The 23791-nt window shown below is 41.6% G+C and overlaps 1 protein-coding gene across 2 annotated transcripts in view; it reads right to left on the bottom strand.

The window, feature by feature from the left end:
• The window catches only part of ide (insulin-degrading enzyme), a 119335-nt gene that overhangs the window by 87807 nt on the left and 7737 nt on the right, over positions 1 to 23791 (bottom strand). For both annotated transcript variants that reach the window (XM_078564953.1, XM_078564951.1), the window contains exons 3-6: positions 21406 to 21613; positions 19079 to 19248; positions 9625 to 9747; positions 1407 to 1519 (exon numbers count right to left, since the gene is read on the bottom strand). In XM_078564953.1, the coding sequence (XP_078421079.1) occupies positions 1407 to 1519; positions 9625 to 9747; positions 19079 to 19248; positions 21406 to 21613 (614 nt within the window). The remainder of the gene's footprint in view (positions 1 to 1406; positions 1520 to 9624; positions 9748 to 19078; positions 19249 to 21405; positions 21614 to 23791) is intronic.

Consider the following 23791-nt stretch of genomic DNA (forward strand, 5'->3'; position numbering starts at 1 on the left):
TAGCAAAAAGCATTATGATCCAACAACTCAATAAAAAAGTTTCTCCTTTCCTTTCTCCATCCAAGTGACTATTTTGAACTAAATGCTTTGTTACCAATTCCCAGAACCTGAAGAAATCAGCTTTTCCCTACTCACCTAATCAACACCTCAATATTTAAAAACCTCTATGAAATCTCCTTAGTCTTTTCTATTCAGTGCAAAAAGCCCCTGTATCTCAAATCTCCCCTCATAACTATAGTCATGCATGTCAGACATCACCTTCATAAACCTACACTCTACATGTTCTATGGCTTTAAAGTCCTTTCTATAATGAGTCACCCAAAACTGCACAAAATACTTTACCTGGTGTCCAACTTCTGTCTTTACAAATTGATCACTTTTTTAGTCTTTGCCAATTCCTAAACTCAAAAATACTATTGGCCATTTTTAGGCTTTGTCTACCTGCCCGCTCACTTTCAAAGGAATAAAGTATTGACAAGCTCGTTTGCCCCCTTATCAAACACCTTTTGAAAAACATGTGCACTACTGCTATTTGATTTCCTTTATTTATCCAATCAGGCATTTCTTCAAAAGGCTCCATTAAATTTGTTAAAGGTTAAATATAGCATAGAGGAAATCTCACACCAAATGAGTAATATGACAAAATATAGAAAACAATACTTCCATTCACTGCTTGAATTTTTATAATTTGACATGACTATATAACTGCAATGCAGTAATTGCAAATCTTATGTAGAATAGGTTTACAGAATTTTACTGTATATCACTTAAATATAGGCAGCTGCAATGCTGTACCAGTACATCACTTCAGGGTAGTAGTTATGCTGGAAAATGTATGAGATGAATCCATTATGGAAAACTATCCAAGTTAAGGGACCTAATTTTTGAAGTAGGCAATTCCTCAAATGTTAATTCATTTCTTCTCTTTTGGGCATTAAGTGTGCAGCCATGTGTTCAAATTCTATGGCACACAAGGTGCAAGTTTTTGAGGCTATAAGTAGCAGCTTTACATCTATTCTTGAATGTTGAACAATCCATCAATTTATATAAGCTCCTGAATAATAATTCATATTAGATTCCTAGTTGTGAGCACTGACAAAGCTTTACCAACACATTTTCTATTAAAATTGTCACATTAATACAGAACATCTTTTTAGCCTTGTGACTTTGCAATTCTCTGCTAAATATTAGTTACAACCAATCTCTGCCTATTTTGCAAACTGTATTGAAAATTCTACACAAAACCCCAAGCTTCAGTCCATAAGTTTCAGAATTCTGTGAAGCAAACTAAAAAATGCCCTTGTCCAATTAGAACTGTAAAGTTTGCTGATTGAATTTATTTTCTTACAGATCGCCAATGTTTAATAGCTGGGAAAATTTACAAAGAGGAAAATAAATATAACTACCTTAAGGTGCTCTTCTTGGAAAGGATGCTCAGTATATTCAGGGACAGGTAAACATTTGTTCTCCACCTCAGCGAACAGCTTTACCACCAGGTCAGTCAGCTCATCCAAGGATTCTGGAACCAATATAGATGATTTGAACACAAATCACATTTACACTGTTAACATGAAGCTCCAAGTCTTATCATGTGACAGCTGCTGTAAAAAAAACCAGGTCAGTTGCAGCCATACTGCTTAGCTTTAACTCTCCATTTTAAAGGTTATCTATTATTAGCAGAAACTATGAACCCAGAGGGAGAAGTTTATCCAAAAAAAAAACCACACAAAACCCAAAAGCCTACTTCCCCTAATAGCCATATAGTTCCTCAGTATCTCAGGGCAGAATTTCCCCAAATTTGCACTAAGTGCAGTAGCAGGCAGGTAAAATGGTATGCTGCCTGCCGATGGCAATGGTGGGTTTTCACACCGTATCACACTGAGCCCACTTCGTTATTTATCCACTCCCGGTAAACATACCATTTCCATGGCAAGCAGGCTCCAAATTAACCCGCACGCCATCACCCCGCCATTACATCATGTCTGGTGCCATGTTTAAAGGTCAGCCGCAAGCACAGCGCTCATTGCTTCCAGCTCTCCACTGTTGCCCAGGAGGCATGGTCCTCAAAAGGCAAGACGACTGCAGCCGGCTGGTTTAATGACAGGTCCCTGGAGAGAATGCTGGATGTCGTGGAGGGCCGTTGGGATGTCCTGTACCCTGGCTCTGGCCACAAGATGGGCAGTGTGACCAATCTAGCTTGGGAAGCAGTGGTCAGCGCCAACACCCTTCAGAAGAGGGCAGCCACTCAGTGCCACAAGAGGATATATGATCTCCTCCGCTCCGCCAGGGTAAGTCACTCTTTTCATCACTCAACTCTCACGCTCAAAACTAGCACACATCCATAGGGCCCTCATTCACTGCCAGTTCAAGGGACATCATCATTCTCTCTCTCTCTCTCACACTCATCATCATTGTGCTCACCCTATGCATGGGATCACTCAACACCCACACAGACCAGGCATACTTGTCATCTGGCCCAGCAGGCGTCCTGCTTGCACTTCCTCCATCTCTATCCACGCAGGACAAGCTGGCACACAAGAGAGAGGTTGCAGACCAGTGGCGAATGCCTAAAATCAAGGTTCTCATGGATTTTGAACACAGAGCAATCCAGCTGACTGGCGAGAATCTGGACCAGTCCTGTGCTAACGGTGAGGTCTGCATTGCTCTACCAAGTAAGGATCCAGCAGTACAACATCCATCAGGCAACCATGCCGTAAGTGATGTGTCCTCTTTCACAGGCCACTGCCATGCACTAATTATTTATCTTTGCTTTCGCAGGCAAATCTGCCAAACAGCCAACAGAGTCCATGACCTAGGGCCTCCAATCAAGCCCCGAAGAGACCTCTGAAGAAGAGGAATCTGGAGGCACCTTCCCTGAAGTCCTGTTACAGCACTCACCCACACCCTCCACCAGCGCAGAGACCTAGCTTTAGATTATCCCTGGGATCACAATCTACGTCAACTCTTTTCTTCTCCGCCGATGCTGCCAGACCTGCTGAGTTTTTCCAGGTAATTCTGTTTTTGTTCTAGAGCACATCATACTGTCTGATCCACTGCAGGCGGGGCAGAGACATCCGAGGTGTCCAGCACTTGAAGGATTGCTGGAAGCCAGAAATTTGCCAGTCCAAGTCAGATGATGAATCTCTGGACTCGTTCATGTTACTGTTGCTGGAGCTGCAAAGGCAAGCTTGGGAACATTAGGAAGTAATGTCTGCTGCACTCTCCAGGTTGCAAGGTATGATGGAGGAGTCTGTCTGCCTTCATTCTGAGGTGATAGTGCCGGCATGCCTAAGCACCGAAGTCAACACTGGTAAGATGGCAGCTGCCATGCAGACCTTTGTCCAGGACTTCGCTCCTGCACTGCTGCGTGGGCTCAACTCCATCGCTGATGCCATAGTTGGTCTCCAACAGTGTGTACGCGAGGGGGCTGCCAGGCAGCTCAACTTCACTTCAGCTACATCTGCTCCTCAAGAGGTCAGCCTAGGGCACCCATAGGGAGGATGATCCACAGGTGCACACTCTGGGCCCAACCATCCAGGTGACTCCGAGAGTGTCCGGCCCATGCAACTCCCCTCTTCCTGTGATCTCAGCAGCTCTAGCTCCAGAGGCTGAGGAGGGTGCCACTGCCACACAGCAGGACCCCGAAAGCAGACTGGAGCCCTCCAAGTCTCAGCCCTCCAGAGGATGCTCGTCAAAGTCACAACAGACAGAGCGTCGCAGTCAGCAGGCTGTCTCCATCTCTGCTGCAGATATCCAAGGAGGACAAAGACATAGCAGCAGGGTTAGGACAGTTAAGGAGAATTAACTACACAGCCTGGGCACGGATGTTAATCACTTACACATACTGTTCACTATTGTCAATAAACTCCCCAGAATGTCTCCCTGCCTATGGCTCCTTTATCTGATGAGCAGTGTTCTTGTCACTCAGCTGTGAAACCTTTCTGCACAAGATAAAGGCAGGTGTCTCAGTCCAGGGCCTCTTCCCTGTGCTGTGCAGCCGTCTGAACAAAGTGATAGTCCGGCCTCGCACTCCCTGGAGACAGTACTGATGCCTGCACCTCTGTGATGCTCTTCATTGCTGCCAGAATGTATTGGGCAGGCGCCAGAGTTCTCATTCTCTTGGTGTGCTCTCAGCACCTTTAAGGTGGGGCTGGCCCCAATCTCTTCAGCATCTGTGACCACTGATGATGTGCTCCAGCTCCCAAAGGACTCAGGTGCTGAACGCAGACAAAGCATTAGATGCTTTTCATGGCTGACTCTCAATATGACCTTGATTACTGAGCGCAAGCAAGTTGCTCTCAGCCAGACAGGAGTCAGGCGTTCTCAGAGGCTGAGAGAAGATTTATGGAGCATCCTCGTTGCATGTTGTCATCATCCTCCTGCAATCGAGTGACTATTAGGGCCTCCACCGCATCTCAAATGACAGGAGCATTCTCAGAGGATATTCATGCTGCAATAAGCCAGACTGGAGTCAAACGTCCACAAATGCGATGTGAGGAACTATGGGGTGACCTCACTGCATGTTATCACCCTCCATAAATCTGGCAGCTATGAAGGCATCCCGAGTGCACCTGCCTCTTCTACCCAGTGCGAGGGTCTCATCCCATCATCATCACCTCCAAGGGCCTCCTCAGCCTCATCCCTGTCGGCGTCCTCCTCATTGGAGGAGACATGCAGCTCCTCCATCTCTTCAGCCAGTCCACCTCCCCGTTGGAGCGGCAGGTTGTCAAGGGTGCAGCAGGCGATGACGATGCGTGACACCCTCTGCGGACTGGATTGAAGGGCTCCACCAGACCGATCAAGGCACCGGAACCTCATCTTCAGCATCCCGATGGTTTGCTCCACCAAGTTGTGAGCTACAGCACGAGCCTCATTATACCATCACTCTGCTGCATTCTGAGGCTGTTACACGGGTATCATCAGCCACGGCCATTGCAGATAGCCCTCGTCTCCAAGGAGCCATCCCTGCAGCTTCTGTGGACCTGGGAAGACTGCAGAGATCTGTGACCGACTGAGGATGTAGGCGTCGTGCACACGCCTGCAGGCTGCATTTCTGGTGGTTGCGCACCAGCTGCAAATTCAGCAAATGGAAGCCCTTGCAGTTGATGTAGTCCACCGTGTTGTGACTGAGATCAGAGCACCACATGAGTGCAGTCAATTGCACCCTGTAACTGTGGGAATCCCGAGATCTGGGCGAATCCAATCACTCTTGCATCCTGGCTATCCTGATTTCGGGTGAAATGCACAAAGTTGTGTCCTCGCAAAGATGGCACCTGTGACCTCATGGATGCATTTGTGGGTGGAGGCTTGAGAGATCCCAGGAGGTCGCCTGTGGAGCCCTGAAAGGAGCCACTAGCATAGAAATTGAGCACCACGGTAACTTTCACAACCACTGGCAGTGGATGCCCTCCATATCCCTGTGGCACCAAATCCTGCAGTAGCTGGCAGATGTGACCGACCAGTTCCCTAGACATGTGCAGTCTTCGGTGACACTGGTCTCAGTCATCTGCAGGAATGAAAGGCGCGTCAATAGACCCTGAGTGACAACCAGCGACAGCTCGCTGTGGCGCTTGGGTGGCGTGTGCAGGAGCCCCAGCCGCCCCTTCTTCCTGAGGTTGCTGCTCCTGCCTCTGTGCAGCCAAGAGCCTCAGTCGCTCTCTCCTCTGTCTTCTTCGCGCTGTGTAGGCCATCAGGCATACAGCTAGTTCACCAAGCTCCATGATCCTGATGTACTCCTGCAGGATGAAAGAGACACGTGGTTAGCATGAGTGTACTAAGAACCTGTTCTGGTCAAATGTGATAGTCCCTTAACGCTTCCCGGAAAGTGCTGACCACCACCACATGGATGGCCAGAGATTAGTGCGCTGTATGGCTGCCTTGTTAGCTTGAACCATGGGGGAGACTGGTACAGTAACTGACATTGCAAGGGGTTGTAAGTGCCTCCAGCAGTAACTGCTACATAGCCAGCTTTAGCGAGGAGATTGTACAACTTGTGCAGACCAACTGCTCTACAGTCCACTGAAGTGCTTCCCCCCTCAAGTGCCTCTGAAGCATGCAAAGCAATAGGCGACCCTGGTGAGCTCTGCAGAATGTTGCTGTGCACTCACCTCCAGTTCACCACAGTGCAGGCTGCCAAGTGCACATCGCCTGTGCTGTTGTGAAACACATCAGCATGCTTTCCCGCCGATGTGGTTGGACGATCCAGCTGGGGTGCAAGAGTCTGGCGGGATGGTTTGCTGATGTATTACAAGGAGGTTCGCAACGACCGATGGCGGGAAACGCAGCCTTCTGTTGGCGGGCTGAGTGGCGACCTGCCTTCGAGAAACTGATCCCACCAGATTGTCTGCTCACACCACCTATCATGCTCGCCACCAGCGGGCACAGAAATTTCCACCCACAGTTGAGCTGGTCTAAAGACATTGTTCTCATTACTTACTATAGAATTAATTGATCACAGTACCCTAATCACTGACATCACTACAGTGGCCCAGCAGGGCAAAGGTCTGATCCAAGCTGCCATAAGAGACTGAAATGTTACACAAGAATTAAAGTAAAATCTTCTGAGTGTTACTTTAATGTAGTGGGGTGGGATGGGGTTGTTCTTTGAACAAAAAAAGGTACTCTTTTCAAACTTAATTTACACTTTAAAATGTGACTCATGGTATTTTCACAAGATTAAATGTCCTTCCCCACCACCCCCACCCCACAGTAGAAATTTGTGCATTATGACAGTGCTAAGGAAGCAAAACAAATCCTCAAAACTATTAAAGATCTGCCAGAAGTAACTCAACCTGCAGAACAACAACTTGCAACGGATGCCAAATTTCAATGCCATTTCTGTCAATACTGGGAGTTTCACTTGCTCCCTGCCAGACCCCAAAAGATGGATATCAAAGTAACAAAATGCATTTTTGTTCTTTAAGGGGATGGGTAGAAAGAGGAGGTGGGTAGAAAGAGGCTTTTCTTAAAAAAAAGTTAGAGTAATACTATGATAAGTTTTAAGAACAAACTTTTCTTTTAGGATTCATCCCTTCTAAAAATATTAACACTAATTAGCTGCCTTTGGAAACAGCTGGACTGTAGTGTATAAAATCTAACTTTAAATGTCACTTGGATTTCGGAATCCATAACTATTTGTTTTATTCAAAAACTAAATGCAAATAAAAATAAGTTCAATTAATTGTATCAATTAATTGAAAATACTGATTTGCTCCAAAACTCAAATCCACACAAAAGGGGAATAAGCTAGATAATTCCAACATCTGACAACAAATTCTCTGTGTTGCACACATCAATGGAATTGTCCTTTCGAGAAGTGCTGGCAATCTTTCAAATAAGTTCAAATACTCAAAACAAAAGGCCCAACAAGAAACTGTGGGCAACTCAGATGGTTATGATTAATTTTACAACAAAAAAAAACAACAAAAAATTGGAAAGGGAAAACAAACATTCATCCCTTCAGATGGTCTCCAGTGCAGGCTATGGCCTCTTACCAACTTACTGGCTAGAGACCAGTTCGACTAACAATTAAATCCAAAGAGAGGAAAAGTAGATTAATTTGTATAGTGGTAAACTGCACCAGCAGGCAAATCAATTGCAAGTTTTCTTATTTCATAGAGTATTTCAGATGTCTTGTTAAAAGTAAATTAGCAAGCACTTGCTACAGGATTTCTACAATGCATATCAGTTCCCATAAATAAAATAATTACCAAAGCACATGATTTACAGGATGTTCTGCTGGTCTTTGTTACTTTCTAACAAATATTACTGCTGATTACCTACAAATATGCCATGCTGCCTCAAGAAACTTCGGAGCTATCATAATCTCTCATCAGAATATTAGAATCCTCGATAAAACCATAGACTTAGAATTTTACAGCACAGAAACAAGCCAGTCAGCACACAGGTCTATGCTGGTGTTTAAGCTCCAAACAAGCCTCCTTTCTGTATTGTAATAAAGGCAGCCATTCAAACCATTGTGTCAGTTTTTTTGCAATCCAAAACAACTCTCATTGTACCACTCTCTCCCTATAGCCTTGTACCTTTTTTACCCCTTAAAAGATGCAATGGTCTCAACTTAACTACCCCTGTGGTAAAGCATTCCATGCTCTAATGACAAATTTGATTCATAAAACACCTTTTGACATAGTGAAACATCCCAAGGCACTCAGGGGAGCATAACCAAAGAAAGCCAAATAAGGAGATATGGTAAATGATCAAAAGCTTAGTCAAACAGGTAACTTTAAAAAGAGTGTGTCTTAAAGAAGGAATCAGAGGTTGAGGAGGTTTAGCCCAAGAACTCCTAAGTTCAGCACCCAGCCATGTGGAGCAATTTAAGAATAAAAGATGAGGATGTGCAAGAGATTGAACTAGAGGATTGTAGATATCTCAGAGGGTTGTAGTTTGGAGGATATTGCAGAAATAGGGTGGAGCAACGCCAGGAGGGATTTGAAAACAAGGATGAGAAGTTTTTTTTTTAAAAAAAAGGTCGCAGGACAAGGAACCAATGTAGATCAGTGAGCACATGGGTGAGGGGCGAATAGGACTTGATGTGAGTTAGGACACAGACAGTTTTGGATGAGCTCAAGTTTATGTATGGTGGAAGTTGGGAGGCCAACCAGGAACAGCATTGGAACAGTCAATGTCATTTACAACAAGACAAGAAATTTGTCCCAAGGTCACTCCCTCAGGTGACAGGACCCCTCACTACAACAAGAAATTGGTTTATCCTTATTTATTCCATTAAAATCCATAACATTTTAAAACCTGCATCCAATCTCCTTTCAACTTGATCCATTCATTTGTATAATGGAGACCGCTTGCTACAGAAATTAAAATTTGCATTAATCTCCCACATAGCATTTACTGTCTGCTGTAAGGTATTTACTTGCATACAAAGAACTTGCTAGAGTCAACTTGTCAGGTATCAAACTTATACACAATTCTTAAAAATGTCAATAAATAATAAATGTGATAAGCAAGGATGTTTGTTTAAATCTTGACTGCTGTAAATTAGCAGTACAACTGATCTCAAATCTATATTCACTCCCCAATGCAGAACCATACATATTCAGCAGTTGGTTTCCTTCTCAAGTGTTACTTTAATCAAATTTTATCCACCAATTAATGGTTTAAAGGCAAGGTTAAAAATGCACTATAAGACTAAATATAACTTTAAAATGCTAACAGACGTGTGACTTTTGTTCTCACTCTCAACCTAGAATGAAGCAGGAACTCTGTGCTGGAATACCTCAGTGATAAAATATCGAAGTAAATTATTTTCAAAGTTTTATCTTTCTACGCAGATCCCTTAACTCCAGATAGCTTGCTTTCTTCTTTGTACTGTGGGATGATATGTTGCCTAGCAGTCTAAAATGACAAAGAGAGCTTTGTCTCTAGATCTCTAGATAACTAAGGTTCCAGTGTTGGACAGAAAAGTGACCTTGTAACTTGGCTGCTCAACAGAGTTACCAAATACTCTAATTACTATCAATTTTGCTGTGTGAACAGCTCAATGGTCCAGTGATCGTATTTCAAAATATTTTTTTTCAGAGTAACAGATAAAATGCAATGCAAGATAAAGAATTACATATTCACAAAAGTTTTACCCAGTACAATACTTGCCTCTCCCTAGGACACAGAGAGCCATCAGGTTTGATGAATAATTAGTTGAATGGAACTTCAGGAGTTCTTGTCGTACATCTAAGCCCATCTCTGCTGGTCTAGTTTCCAAGGTGAGTTTGTTGCCTAATATTGAAAATGGAGAGATAGTTTTAGGCAGTGTAACAAATTAGCTCATTGCTCAAACAAAAATAGCTGGAAAAACTCAGGTCTGACAGCATCTGCGGAGAGAAATACAGTTAACGTTTCGAGTCCCATTGCTCAGCCTGTGTTCTATTTTTGTAAGAATCTGGTTGTTGTTTGGGTTTACATGTCAACATCTGGTTTCACATTTGAAAAGGGTTTCCAAAAAAAGGGAGCTACAAACTTGTTGCTAAAGTTTAAGAACTCTAAATAACACTACAATTTCAGTATACATAAGGGACTGTTGTTACATATTGCTGTTTCGGGTCTCAGGAGGTCAAAGTAACTAAATTAAGCTCTCTCAGGCAATTCCCTCTACAGTGCTAATCTTTCTCAACAGAGCTCAAAAGTAAAGTACCGTAGAGCTGGAAATCTGAAATAAAAATAGAAAATGCCGCAAATGTTTGCAGGTCTGGCAGCATCTGTGGAGAGAAAAACAGTTAATTTTTCAGGTCAATGACCTTTCATCAGAACTGATGAACTTCTACAGTGCAGCACCCTCTCAATATTGCACTGGATGTCAGCCTTGATTTTTCAGCCCAAGTCCTGGATTGGAGCTTGAAGGCCCAAACTTTTGACTCAGATTCAAGAGTGTCACCAACTTAGCACAGCTGACAATGTAAAAGGTAAACATAAAGCAAGGTACTGCAATTTTGTGTAAAAACAATAATCCAGTTTAAAAAAAAGTAAAACTGGAGTGAAAATGACATTTAAACACCAAACCAGTTATTTTTGCATCTAACACAGCTATTGACACTCAAAGATTAACCCAAAACCCAGTCCACTGACCCTGACATTCCAATAAAAAGGTACAGTATGAATTTGAAGGGAATGCAGGTCAGAAAACTGGAGTGTTGTCATGAGATCTCCAGTCCATCCTCCCCTTAAGTCAGACTACCCACTGAGTACATGTTGTATTAAAAATAGTACTGCAGTATTTAGCTGATTCCAAATGCACAAGGTGTCAGCACTGAGCTACTCCAACTTTAATTTCATTAGGTTGTGACCACAAAGCTGAGAATATCAAGTGGGTGATAATATCAAGCAAACCAATATATGTACCAGCTTTGCTGAACTATAGCATTTTCTGCCAAGTGCAATACAGGTACAAAAAGTCTTTTTCCTCCAACTCTCACTTTTCTTCAGCCAGAAGCATAACAATCAGGCCAAGAAAATCTCCAGAGTCAACTTCAGTGCCAGTCAATGTCAATAGATTTTAAAGCCAACATACAGGGGGGAAAAAAAGTGATTGTTGGCCTATGCCAGCATTTATGCTCCAAACGAGCCCCAACTCCACTGTTTCAAGAATGAATATCACACTTAATTTTGAAAAGTAAGCTAGAGGTGGGCAGCTGCTCTGTCACTTCAACCTGAAAATTTGATATACTATATTGTAATGAGTGTTGTGTCACAGGACATCCAGCTATTAACTAAAATGTCAGTGATTTCAGCCCACCCCAGGGAAAGTGGCTTTAAGTGATTTTTAAAAAAAAACTTTAGAATTCATTGCCTCAGGAGGTCCAAGTTTCAGATGCAAGTTTTATACAGAGAATTACAGCACAAAACAGGCCTTTTGGCTCAGCCAGTCTGTGCTAGTGTTGAAGCTCCACAAAAACCTACCACCATTCAAATTAATCTAACTCCATTTCCAGCTCTCTCTCAGGTGAAGAGACAGGGCGTAATGTACCCGAGTTTGCTGATGATACAAAGCTAGGTGGAAATGGAAGCTGCGAGGAGCTTGATGTGACCACAAAGAGGCTTCCAGGTGATATAGACAGGTTGAGTGAGTGGACAAAGGTGGTAGATGGATAGCAAGGTGGTCGTAAGAATAGAAAAGCAAAAACTTGTCAATGTTGATGTTCAGAGAGACTTGGGTGCATTTGGACAAGGCACACAAAAAGCTAGCATACAAGTACAGCAAACAATTCGGAAAGCAAATGGCATCTTGCCCTTTATTGAAGTATATGAATAAAGAAGTCATTCTACAATTCTACAGGGCTTTGGTGAGACCACACCTGGGATACTGTGTGCAATTTTAGTCTCCATATTTAAAGGAAAGAAATGCTTGCATTGGAGGCAGTACAGCAAAAGGTTCATTATATTGGTCCCTGGGATGAGAAGGTTGACCCATGATGAGAAGCTGAGTAAAAATTGGATCTATATTCTCTGGAGTTTAGAAGAATGAGAAGTAACCTTGTTGAAACATTTAAGATTCTGAAGCGGTTTGACAAGGTAGATACCGAGATAAAAACAAAAAGCTAAAAGCTACTGCGGATGCTGGAAATCCAAAACAAAAACAGAATTACCTGGAAAAACTCAGCAGGTCTGGCAGCATCGGCGGAGAAGAAATCAGTTAACGTTTCGAGCCTTCATGGCCCTTCAGCAGAACTGGAGCATAGTTAGAATAAGGGAGAAATATAAATTGGTTTAAGGTGGGGGTGGGGGGGGGGGGGGGGAGAGAAGAGAGAGAGAGACACACATTGAGGGTGTGGTGATTGTGGAGATGAGCAGATAATCAAAAGATGTCACAGACAAAAGGGTCAAAGAGGTGTTTTGTCTGAGAAAAGTGCTAATTAAGAATGGAGGACAGGATATTCAAAGTACAGCTCTAGCGGGGGTGGGGTGGAAAGGCTAACAAGGTTTTAGTTTTAGATTTAAAAATAATGGAAATAGGTGGGGAAAGAAGAATCTATATAAATTATTGAAAAAAAAGTGGGGGGGGGGGTGGAAAGAAACGGGGTGGGGATGGGGAGAGGGGGAGTTTTAAGATCTAAAGTTGTTGAATTCAATATTCAGCCCGGAAGGCTGTAAAGTGCCTAGTCGGAAGATGAGGTGCTGTTCCTCCAGTTTGCGTTGGGCTTCACTGGAACAATGCAGCAAGCCAAGGACAGACATGTGGGCAAGAGAACAGGGTGGAGCGTTAAAATGGCAAGCGACAGGGAGGTTTGGGTCTTTCTTGCGGACAGACCGCAGGTGTTCCGCAAAACGGTCGCCCAGTTTGCGTTTGGTCTCTCCGCCGATGCTGCCAGACCTGCTGAGTTTTTCCAGGTAATTCTGTTTTTGTTTTAGATACCGAGATGCTGTTTCTCCTGGCTGGGGAAACTATAATGAGGGGGCATTGTTTCAGGATATTTAGGGCTGAGGTGAGAAAATGTTTCACTCAAAGGGCTGTGAATTTTTGGAATTCTCTACCCCAGAGGATTTGTGGATGCACCATCATTGAATATATTTAAGGCTGAGATCAAGGAGTCAAGGGATATGAGGAACAGTCAGGAAAGCGGAGCTGAAGCCCAAGATCAGCCATGATCATAATGAATGGCAAAGACAGGCCACATGGTCTTCTCCTGCTCCCATTTCTTATTTGTTTATCTACCTTCACTTTATCAGTGTAACCTGTGTGTGACTTTAGAGCCACAGCACTGTGGTTGACTTTTAATTGCCCTCCAAAATGGCCAGCAAGCCACTCAGTTGTATTAAAGTGCTACAGAAAAGTTGAATGAAGTTGAATTCATTGAAACCTATAAAATTCTAACAGGACTAAACAGGGTAGATGCAGGAAGGATGTTCCTGACGGTGGGGGAGTCCAGAACCAAGGGTCACAGTCTAAGGCTACAAGGTAGGCCATTTAAGATGGAGATGAGGAAAAATTTCTTCACCCCAGAGAATGGTGAGCCTGTGGAATTTGCTACCACAGAAAGTATTTGAGGCCAAAACATTGTATGTTTTCAAGAAGGAGTCAGATATAGTCTTGAGGCAAAAGGGATCAAAGGATAAGGGGGGAAAGCGGGAGCAGGTTATTGAGTTGGATGATCAACCATGATCATGCTGAATGGCGGAACAGGCTCGAAGGGCTGAATGGCCTACTCCTGCTCCTATTTTCTATGTTTCTATCTACCTGTTCCATGATAGTACTGTAGGAGTGACCACCAACACAGTCCTTGTCGAGACCAAGTCCCATCTTCACGCTGATGATACCCGCCATCATTTTGTGTGGCACTACAGCTGTGCTAAATGGGATATAACCAACAGCTCAAAAGTGGGCATCCATTGGTGGTGTGGACCAACAGAGGAACTGTATTCAACCACAATCTGTAACTGCATGGCCCTGCATATCCCTCACTCTACCATCACCTTCAAGCCAGGGATTAACCCTGGTTTAAATGAGGAGTGTAGGGCAAGCATGCTAGCAGCAACACCAGGGATACCTACAAATGAAATGCCAACTTGGTGAAGCTACAACATGGGACTGCCAGCATGCTAAACAGTGGAAGCACTAAGAAATAGACAGAGCAGAGCAAAGCAAAGCCACAACCAACAGATCAGATAAAAAAAAACTCTTGACGCTCCCCCATGTCCAGTTGTGAATGATGGTGGCCAATTCAACAAACCAGAGCAGGATGCTTCACAAACATCCCCATCCTCAAGGATGGCAGAGACCAGCATGTCAGAACAAAAGACAAGGCTGAAGCATTTGCCGTCATCTTCAGCCGGGGTGCCGAGTAGATGATTCATCTCTGCCTCCTCCTGAGATCTCCAGCATCACAGATGCCAGTCTTCAACCAGATAAAAGCAAAATACTGTGGATGCTGGAAATCCGAAATAAAAACAGAAAATGCTGGAAAAACTCAGGTCTGGCAGCATCAGTGGTGACAGATACGAGTTAACTTTTCAAGTCCATATGACACGTCATCAGAGCTTTTTACTATTTGCAACTAGAGAGAGTCTAACCATCAGCCCTATGACATTCAATGGCATTGTCATCATTGAATCCCCCACCAACATCCTGGTGGTTACTGCTAACTGAAGCTGCCATTTATAGACTGTGGCTACAGGAACAGGTTGGATGCTAGGGATTCTGTGGTAAATAACTCACCTCCTTATTCCCAAAGCCTGTCCGCCATCTACAAGGCACAAGTCAGGAGTGCAATGGAATATTCTCCTCTTGCTTATTAAGTGCAGCTCCAACAACGCAAGAGGTTTGGCACCATCCAGGACAAAGCAGCCTACTTGACTGGCACCCCACCCACCACCTTAAACAATCACTCCCTCCAACAACAGTGCAGTGAGTACCATTTACAAGATGCACTGCAGCAATTTGCCAAGGCTCCTTCAATAGCAAATCAATTGTCAAATCAGCCACCTCTACCACTTACAAGGATAAGAGCAGCAGATGCACGAGAACACCACAACTTGCAAAGTCCCCTGAGCCACACACCATCTGACCTGGAACGACATTATTGACCTTTCACTGTCCCTGGGTCCAAAACTTGGAACTCCTTCTCTGGCTGCATTGTGGGTGTACCTACACCACAAGGACTGCAGTGGTTCAGAAGGCAACTCCAGGGCAATTAGGATGGCAACAAATGATAGATGCTCACATCCAATAAACAAATAACACATCTAGCTTTCTACTAGGATTGTGACAGTCTACGATAGCAAAACATTCTCTGTTCTGTGAAATGAAAATATTCCAACTGAGGTGGTGCTGCACTGTTGGAGGTGCCATCTTTCAGATGAAATGTTAAACCGAGATTTCATCTGCCCTTTCAGGTGGGCATAAAAGTCCCGGTGGCACGTTTTCAGAGAAAACCAGTCATTTGGATAAGTGTGCATTAATTAAGGAAAGCCAGCATACATTTGTTAGACATAAATTGTCTTTAACTAACTTGATTGAGTTTTTGACCAGGCAACCAAGAGGGTCAATTACAGTAATGTAGTTGATTTGATGTGCTGGGCTTTGAAAATATTGTTTGATAAAAGTACCACATCGTAGGCTTGCCAGCAAAGTTGAAGCCCATGGAGTGAAAAGGTGCAACAGCAACACAGATACAAAGTTAACTGAGTGACACGAAACATCATAGCAGTGAATGGTTGTTTTTCCCGCAGGAGGAAAGTATGCATTGGGAGTTCAGAGATTGGTACTAGGACCACTGTTTTTCTTGACATATATTAATGACTTAGACTTGGGTGTACAGGCACAATTTCAAAATTTGCAGATAACAAAACTTGAAGGTATTGTGAACTGACAGGAGGATAGAGGTAGCATTGAAGAGAACGTTGACAGGCTGGTGAAATAAGCAGACACATGACAGAAGAAATATAATGCAAAGTATGCAGTGAAATGTATGAGGATAGGAAATATAAAGGGTACAATTCTAAAGGGGATGCAGAAACAGAGGGACCTGGAGGTTTATGTGCACTGAAGGTGGTAGGGCAGGTTGAGAAAGTGGTTAAATGAGGCCTACGGATTCCTCAGCCTTATAAATAGAGGCAGATACAAAAGCAAGGAAGCTATGGTGAACATTTATAAAACTCAACTGGAGTATTGTGACCAATTCTGGCATCTCACTTTTTAATGATGAATGTGAAGGCTTGAGAGAGGCTGCAGAAATAAATTCACAAGAATGATTTGAAAGGCGAGGGACTTCAGTTACATGCACAGATCAGAGAAGCTGGACTTCTTATAGAAGGTTGAAGGGAGATTTAATAGAGATGGTGTTCATGAAGGATCTAGACAATAGAAAGGGAGAAATTGTTCCCATTGGCTGAAGGCTTGAGAAACAGAGAACCCAGGATTTAGGGCGATTGGCTAAAAGAACCAAAAGTGACACAAGGAAAAGCTAATTCAATGAGCAATTACGATCTGGAATGCACTGCCTCAGGAGATAGTGCAGGCAGGTTCAAACATGGCTTTCAAAAGAGAATTGAATAAGTACCTGAAGGGAATAAAATTACAGGGCTATAGGGAAAGGGCATGAAGTGGGGCTAGCTAAATTGCTCTTGCAGTGAGCTGGCACAGACTCAATGGGCTGAATAGCCTCCCTCTGTACTACAATGATTCTATGATCCTAACCTTTTAAATAGCTTAAAGCAAACAAAACACTGAATGCAACATAAACAAAAAATGCTGCTAACACTCAGTAGTTCAGGCAGAAAAAAAATTAAGCAAACCACTAGTTTGAGAAACTGCAGACAGACATTCTTTCTTCTACGATCTTGTAGCGTCTAAATTAATTTTTGATGCTCCAATTTATATAACCACTTCTGATTTTCTCATACAAATCTTGGTGTTTTTAATCACAACCATAGGATAGTTCGATATTCTGGAAAATAGTCATTCAGATATACACATTTTCTCTTAAGGCTTGTTCAATGCAAGCACTCAAATTCTCTGCGCACACGCAAGTGAAATCAAGACAACCGATAAATCATTCAGCAACTGTTCAGGTTAATTTTGCATTCACCTGATATCTTGCTGACCAAGGTGAGTTTTGTCAAGAAGTAATCACTATTTCTCTTGCCCGATGTTTTAAATTAAATTTCTTACCAAAAGAAATGGTGGTGGTTATTTTAACGAAGGAGAAGCCATAATGCTCTACTATAGAGTATATTTGTAAGAGCATTATTTTTTTTACATAAACCCCTAAGACATTCTTCAAAAGGACACTATTTTCTGAAGTCAAGGTACAACAACATATACTTATTGTACGTATGGTCACACAATGCTTCAACTGTTTTTTCCCCCCAGTTTTCCATTTGTTCTTAAATCTAATGACTCATTTATTCACTTTTTTCTTGACTTACACAGGTTTCCTTAAAATCTTGTAAACCCTTTTTAAATGCAGAGTTTTGTCAGCACAGAAGCTACTCCGAATTGAATCAGATCACACCAACCTTAAACAGCTGAGTTAAGAGTTTGCAGGTGCTTGTGTTATTTTAAAATAACCCATCGCATAAAAACTCACTAGAAGAAAAAGGGCACTGATCAAAAGCCTTGTACATTTTAAAGTTGATTTCTTCCTCCTTTTCCAAGGAGAGAGAAAAGACAATTACAAAATCAGTTGGAGTCAAGGGCAGAGGCAACTTGAAACCACACACCGTCAGGTCTAAGGCACAGGCTGATGAGCATATGGTGAAGACTAGAAATGAGTCATCATTAATTTTGATCCAAACTACAGTTAAGTCAATTAAATTGAAATACAACAACAGCTTGGTGAATTTTCAAACGTGAACAGCAAAATGCGGTTCTGAAGTGCAAATGTTAAAATGCCTAAGAATTTTGTTTTGCAGTAGCTGAGCTAATAAGACTGATCCATGCTGCACAGAAAGCAGATCCGATTACACATTATTCTGTACCAATCCACCAGTGTTTGTGGTTAATAGAATATTTCCAGAGCCACTCAGGTACTTTAATCAAAATGTTAAAAACAGTAATGAAACCAATTTAGAAAACCACTCTGAAGTGTATAATGCATAGTTTTTAAGTTATGGCACAAAAACAGAGATTAACTCTGGGTTTCAGCATTTGGGTCCTCATCAAAATCAATAACTTTGAGGTCAAGTATCCTGCAGTTCAGATGTTACTAGTTGCAACAATTCAAGTAAATCACAAAAAATATATCTGCTTTGCTGTGCTCAGCAGATTACTGATATAGTAACTGAATGGTAATTTGAAAGACTGCATAAAGAAAGTGTTAAGTTTCTAGGATCCTAACTACCCTAGATAAATTAAAAATATCCAAATACAAGCACAATATTTTGAACAAAATTACTTTGTTAGCCTATTAGTGTGAACATTTCACAAATAGGAACAGCATTTTTAGATGCAATCAATAGGTCTACTTAAACAAAGCACAAACTTGAAAACCATTTGAATAGTTTAGAGCTTGGAATGGAAAACTGAGTAACAGCAATTATTTTGTTCATCCAGGAAATATGAATATATCAACGTAAACATCCAATTCCAAATGGGTTTCCAGTTCTAATGTGTCAAGTTAATTACATACTAAACACGTGCCTGCTTCCTAGGTAATCAAAGAACAGGAGCGGTGTTAAATTTATCAGGACAATGTGACTATCTCTGCACAAAACATGAGTTTTGAAAATGCCTCTGCAAACCTTTCAGCAGCCATTCTTCACCTGTGTTAGTGAACTTTAGCATACTATGCATCTAGAAGGCATCACATCTGAGCCATATTTTGCCTTCACCCAGACATGAATATTTCATGCATTAATCTTTGAAGAATGCCTGGGGGTGGAACACTGGTTTATACTTCATTTTCAAGCAGTGACATGGATGTCAACACCACTGCCACCACAGCAGAGATCAGTTAATACAAATACAGAAGCAAAATACTGCAAATGCTGGAAATCTGAAATTAAAAACAGAAAATGCTGGTAATACTCAGCAGGTCTGGCAGCATCTGTAGATAGAGAAACAGAGTTAGTGTTTTAGGTCTATGACCTTTCATCACAACCAGTACTAAATACTAACCTGTTCCAAATGAACTAAATCGATGTTCTGGGTTGCCTGTAGATTTCTCCAGCTGGAATAGTCTCCAAGCATCATTCATTAGATTTTTCTCATGCTCTGAGTCGACAGCATTGACTTCTCTATCTTTACAGCTGGCGTCAAACAAAGGACAGAGGAAAAACTGGGCAAACCTAGATTTGAAAAAAAAAGTACAATTACATCCACATCCCACTATAGCTGTTTTAAATAGAGCTCCATTGTACATTAGGTATCAAAATGTCAATATTGAAACTATTTACAAGTGAAGTATCGTAGATAACACATGTGTACTGTATGTCACTGGTTGAGAGTATGGGTGGGAAAAAAGATAAGAATTACATTGAATTCGAACAATGTCTTACCACCAGATCTTAGATTAGTGGGATGAACACTTATTCAATTCATTGATGGCAACGACCCAAAAATAAAAAAAAAGGGTCAGATTTTCATGCTTCCATCCACGTCAGGACAGAAGAGCCAGGATTTAAGGATTACGGGTGGGACCCCATTCCAAGATTCCTACCCCTACTCCCATCATATGGGATTTTTAAGGGCGCAGGAAGTGAGCTTCCAAGCTGCAATCCTGTCCTTGCCTATTCTATTACAGGGGTGGGTATTTTAGACTTCTAGTTGGGCCTGTTTAAGTTACGTTGTTCATGGCACCTCAGAGGAATTGTGAACCATGGGGAAACCCTAGTCTGGAGTTGGGAACTTTTTGACAGGCAGTTTCGAAAGGCGTTGACAACCTCACATGTCAATGCAATGGTGTATGATTAAGGTAAATACAATTTTAACAGAGTGACCATTAAATTGTTCAGAATTATGAAAGTGTTCAGATGCATTAAAGTACTTTATCCATTGCATAAAGTGTTCTTTTTTATTCAACAGTATTGAGATTTAGATTTTAATGTGTCATTTGGACCCTGTGAGTGACCCTTTTCTTTGATTGACAGTGCAGCCATCTATGGAGCCTTTGAAGCAGTGGAACTGATTATCCATTACTAGAAAAGATTTTATGTATTCAGCTCTAGGTTGAGGCTTTGTTCATACAGCCGTGCAATTGAATCTCATTATGAATACTTGACTAAACTCCAAACCCAACTAACAGATTCAGCTTAGCAGGGGTTGTTGACACAGTTGTTAAGAGGACCGAGTTTTGTTTTGATCAATAGTACATAAGTAGTTAGCAAGATTAAGGTTTTTGAATGGCTGTTCGTTTATATTGATAGTTTTATAAGCATCTCAAATACTTATTATGTTATTATAGGGTTTATGAGTTCTGTCCATAGTGGATACCAGGAGGGAGGGATGGCCAAGCAAGGGCTAGGTTCCCTAACACTCATGTAGAGAATTAGGCCAATGTCCCAGTGGAGAGATGTTAAAAGCCCACCTCAGCATCCCCCTGCCTTGGGCCTATTTCCGGAGGCAGCAGCTCAGGCTATAGTTCGCCCCTGCCTTCCCACCATGAAAATAACATGGGCAGGCACTACCGGGCAAGAGGCTGGATCACGATATTGGGAAATGACCCAACTCATGATGTCTGCTTCAAAGATGAAAATCTGGACCATAAGCTTGGATGCAGGAGTCCTACAAGGTCTCTAAGGCTCCATCTGAATGGAAAATATGCAGGATAATTATTGATCCAATTAGGATCCATATTCATTAATGTTCTATAGGCTATGGTCTGTGAAGAAGGTGGTAATCTGATCAGAAAATGCTTGATTTGACATTGGACAAAAAGGACAAAATGGTTCTCACCACAATATAGTATGTTTGATACTAAATCCAGATTTACATCACAAATCAAACTTAATAAATGTAAAAATTATACCAAGCAAGCTATAATGCACTACAGAGATCATCCTCTGTCAAGCTTCCCCACATTTTAAATTGCAGCACAGAAAGTTAATTGCAGGCCAAGATCAATTACAAAAAGAGAGGGAGAGAGATAGGAGAAACAAAACTTCAGTGTACAAATTCCCTCTGCAAAAAAAAGTGTTGAAAATTACAATTATATGAATTATTCAAACTTTATCAAAACATGAATACAAAATATATACATCCATTTGCCAACAGGTAAACTTCCCCATCCAAATACACTGAAATCAGCTGTCCCATTTCTCAACCAACATAAAGAGTAGCACCATAGTTGGGTCATTCACCTAAGGGTGAGGGGAGGTGGTTACGGTTATGTCGTGAGACAAGAACTTGGCAAGGATATAGCAATAATGAAGATAGCACGTGATTGCGGGTGGGTAGGCAAGCACACAGGAAGTAGAAAAACTTGAAACTATATTGTCATTATTTACCGGTTCAGGGCACCCTCTAAATGCTCATTTGATACATCAAAATAGTAGTTGGTGTGTTCTCCACTGGTGAATGCATTTGAACTCCCAGCATGTTCACTGAGGAACTGACTGTACTCATTCTCCTTTGGATACTTTTCAGTCCCTAGGAAAAGCATATGTTCACAAAAGTGGGCAAGTCCAGGTATATCTTTGGGATCTGCCAAGGAGCCTGAAAACCAATAAAAAAAAGAGAAAATTTAAAACTGCAGGGTCAACTGAATTTTGTGCTTAATCCTGAACATTTTCCTTATGCCATTCAAAAACCAATTATAAGTGATGGATGAGCACCTTTTTAAAAAAACATAATAGAAAACACACATACAGAACAATGTCATTGAGCCAAAAGCTGTCTCACTTACAAAAAAAGGGGCTCGTTTTTCAAAACAAAAATTGTACGATTACATTTTAAAAAATTACTAGACACGAATTGCTGATTTGCAGCAATTTGAGTTGTATAGGTGACTTCAGTTGGTTCAAAAATTTTTGTGGAGGGCAAAAAAAAGTCAAATTAAATCAGCTGGATAATGAATTTAATGAAAACATTGGCAAATGTTTCTTCTTAAAAATTAAATTAAGTTTAATAGGTTCTGCTCATGATATCCTGAGTATAATTTGCCACCACTCCTCCCAAAAAGATTTACAGCCTCCAGAGAGAAAGATATGTTTTAGGAAAACTATCCAATAGAGCATTCACCAAAACAACTAGCCCCATCTAATAATTGCATATTTGCTAAGCAAATATTCAGTGGTTACATTTCAAAATAGACCGTTAGATACCAAAAGTTTTATCAGAATATTCACCAATCTTTTGATTTGCTTTATCCTATTACCTACATTTAGATCTCGGACCTCAGCTGTTATTTATCACACTGATACCAAGAGTAATCTAAATAACTTCTAATCAATTCTTCAACATTAGTGTATTTCTACTGCATCCCAAAGAGGACAAGATACATATTACATTGATTTCAGTCAAAGAATCATATTCAACATTATTTAATTTCTTAAACACAAGAACACTTTTCTTCAATTTAATCTTCCAAACTAGTTTCCTTTATTTTGGCTAAGGTGGTGGGGGCGTGAGAAGAGGAGAAATCTTTATGTTGTTCTGCCTTCAGGCATTTGTACACCTGTACCTTCTCAACTGATCTATTCTACGGCCTCCACTCTGAACTGGCTGCCAGGTGATGCACAAGACATCACTGGGTGTTTTTCTGTGTTTTGCTTAAAATCAAGCAATGCAGAACATGTGAAATTAGGAACACTGGTGAAGGACAGGTGCACATCCAAATCCCATCACCGGAGGTGCAACATGTTAAGAATCGCAAATGATGAAATTAAGCTAATTTAAAATTCAGCTCAATCTCCTCGACAATCATATGGGTGGAAATACATTAATCAAAAAGGAGAATTATTTAATTCAACCATCTATTGCAAGGAATTAGAAAAGTTGCCATCTGATTTCAGTCAGTCAGGATGTGTTATAGCTGGCCTCTGGATTGCTCTCCTGTATCCAGGTCCGAAAGTCCACGTATACAGACAGGATTAGGCTCTAAATCTTTCAGAGCAAAATACCTTGCTGTTATATTTTGTCTAATCATTTTACAACGGAGTGTTTATTTAGCAAGGAAGACGGACAGAAGGAATTTGTTACAAAAACAGTGCAGGTTTTTTTGGTAAGCAACAAAGTATTTTCTTTCCATGGAGCATTACAGGTATCTTTTCTTAACTTCTTGTCAGGAAGTTGAGACAGCGTTTGGTGCAAAGCAACAGACAGGAGAGGTCACATGAACGGGAGAAATGCGAATCAGAAGAGAGGAACTCAGCGAATACAGCTCCAGAGTACAAGGAAGTGACAGTCTAACACAGAACAAGGGAAAGGGGAGAGCAGACAGAAAACAACCAGAAACCTATTCACTGTTACTTGCTCGTGATATTAAAGAGCCTGTAATTGTGTTTTGTAACAAAGTTGCCACATATAATTGGCTAAAATGGTGTTAAAGAGACAGGATGATTATTAAATGAGATAAATAAAAAGGATTTAAGATCCGAAGAATATGGTAATTAACAAACTGGAAATACTCCAGCCCCAGCGGAAAGTACTCATTTTCCTTCAGGAAGAGATTCTTACTAATTTACTAAGGAAGGCAGGTAGAAATATAATTATATAAAAATCTGTTGCATATTCAAGCAGGGAAATGCAGAATGTGGTGTCTAGACGGTTAAAAAAAAACATAGCCAGCAATGGTGCAGCAAAGGGAAACTAGAGGCCAAAGCTGAAGGAATGGAGAGTTCTTGGACTAGGGATGGTTACAGAAATAAGGGAGGAGAACGATGGCAGTAAAAG

Source organism: Cetorhinus maximus, chromosome 20 (genome assembly GCF_964194155.1).
Source record: "Cetorhinus maximus chromosome 20, sCetMax3.hap1.1, whole genome shotgun sequence".
Classification (NCBI taxonomy): Eukaryota; Metazoa; Chordata; class Chondrichthyes; order Lamniformes; family Cetorhinidae; genus Cetorhinus; species Cetorhinus maximus.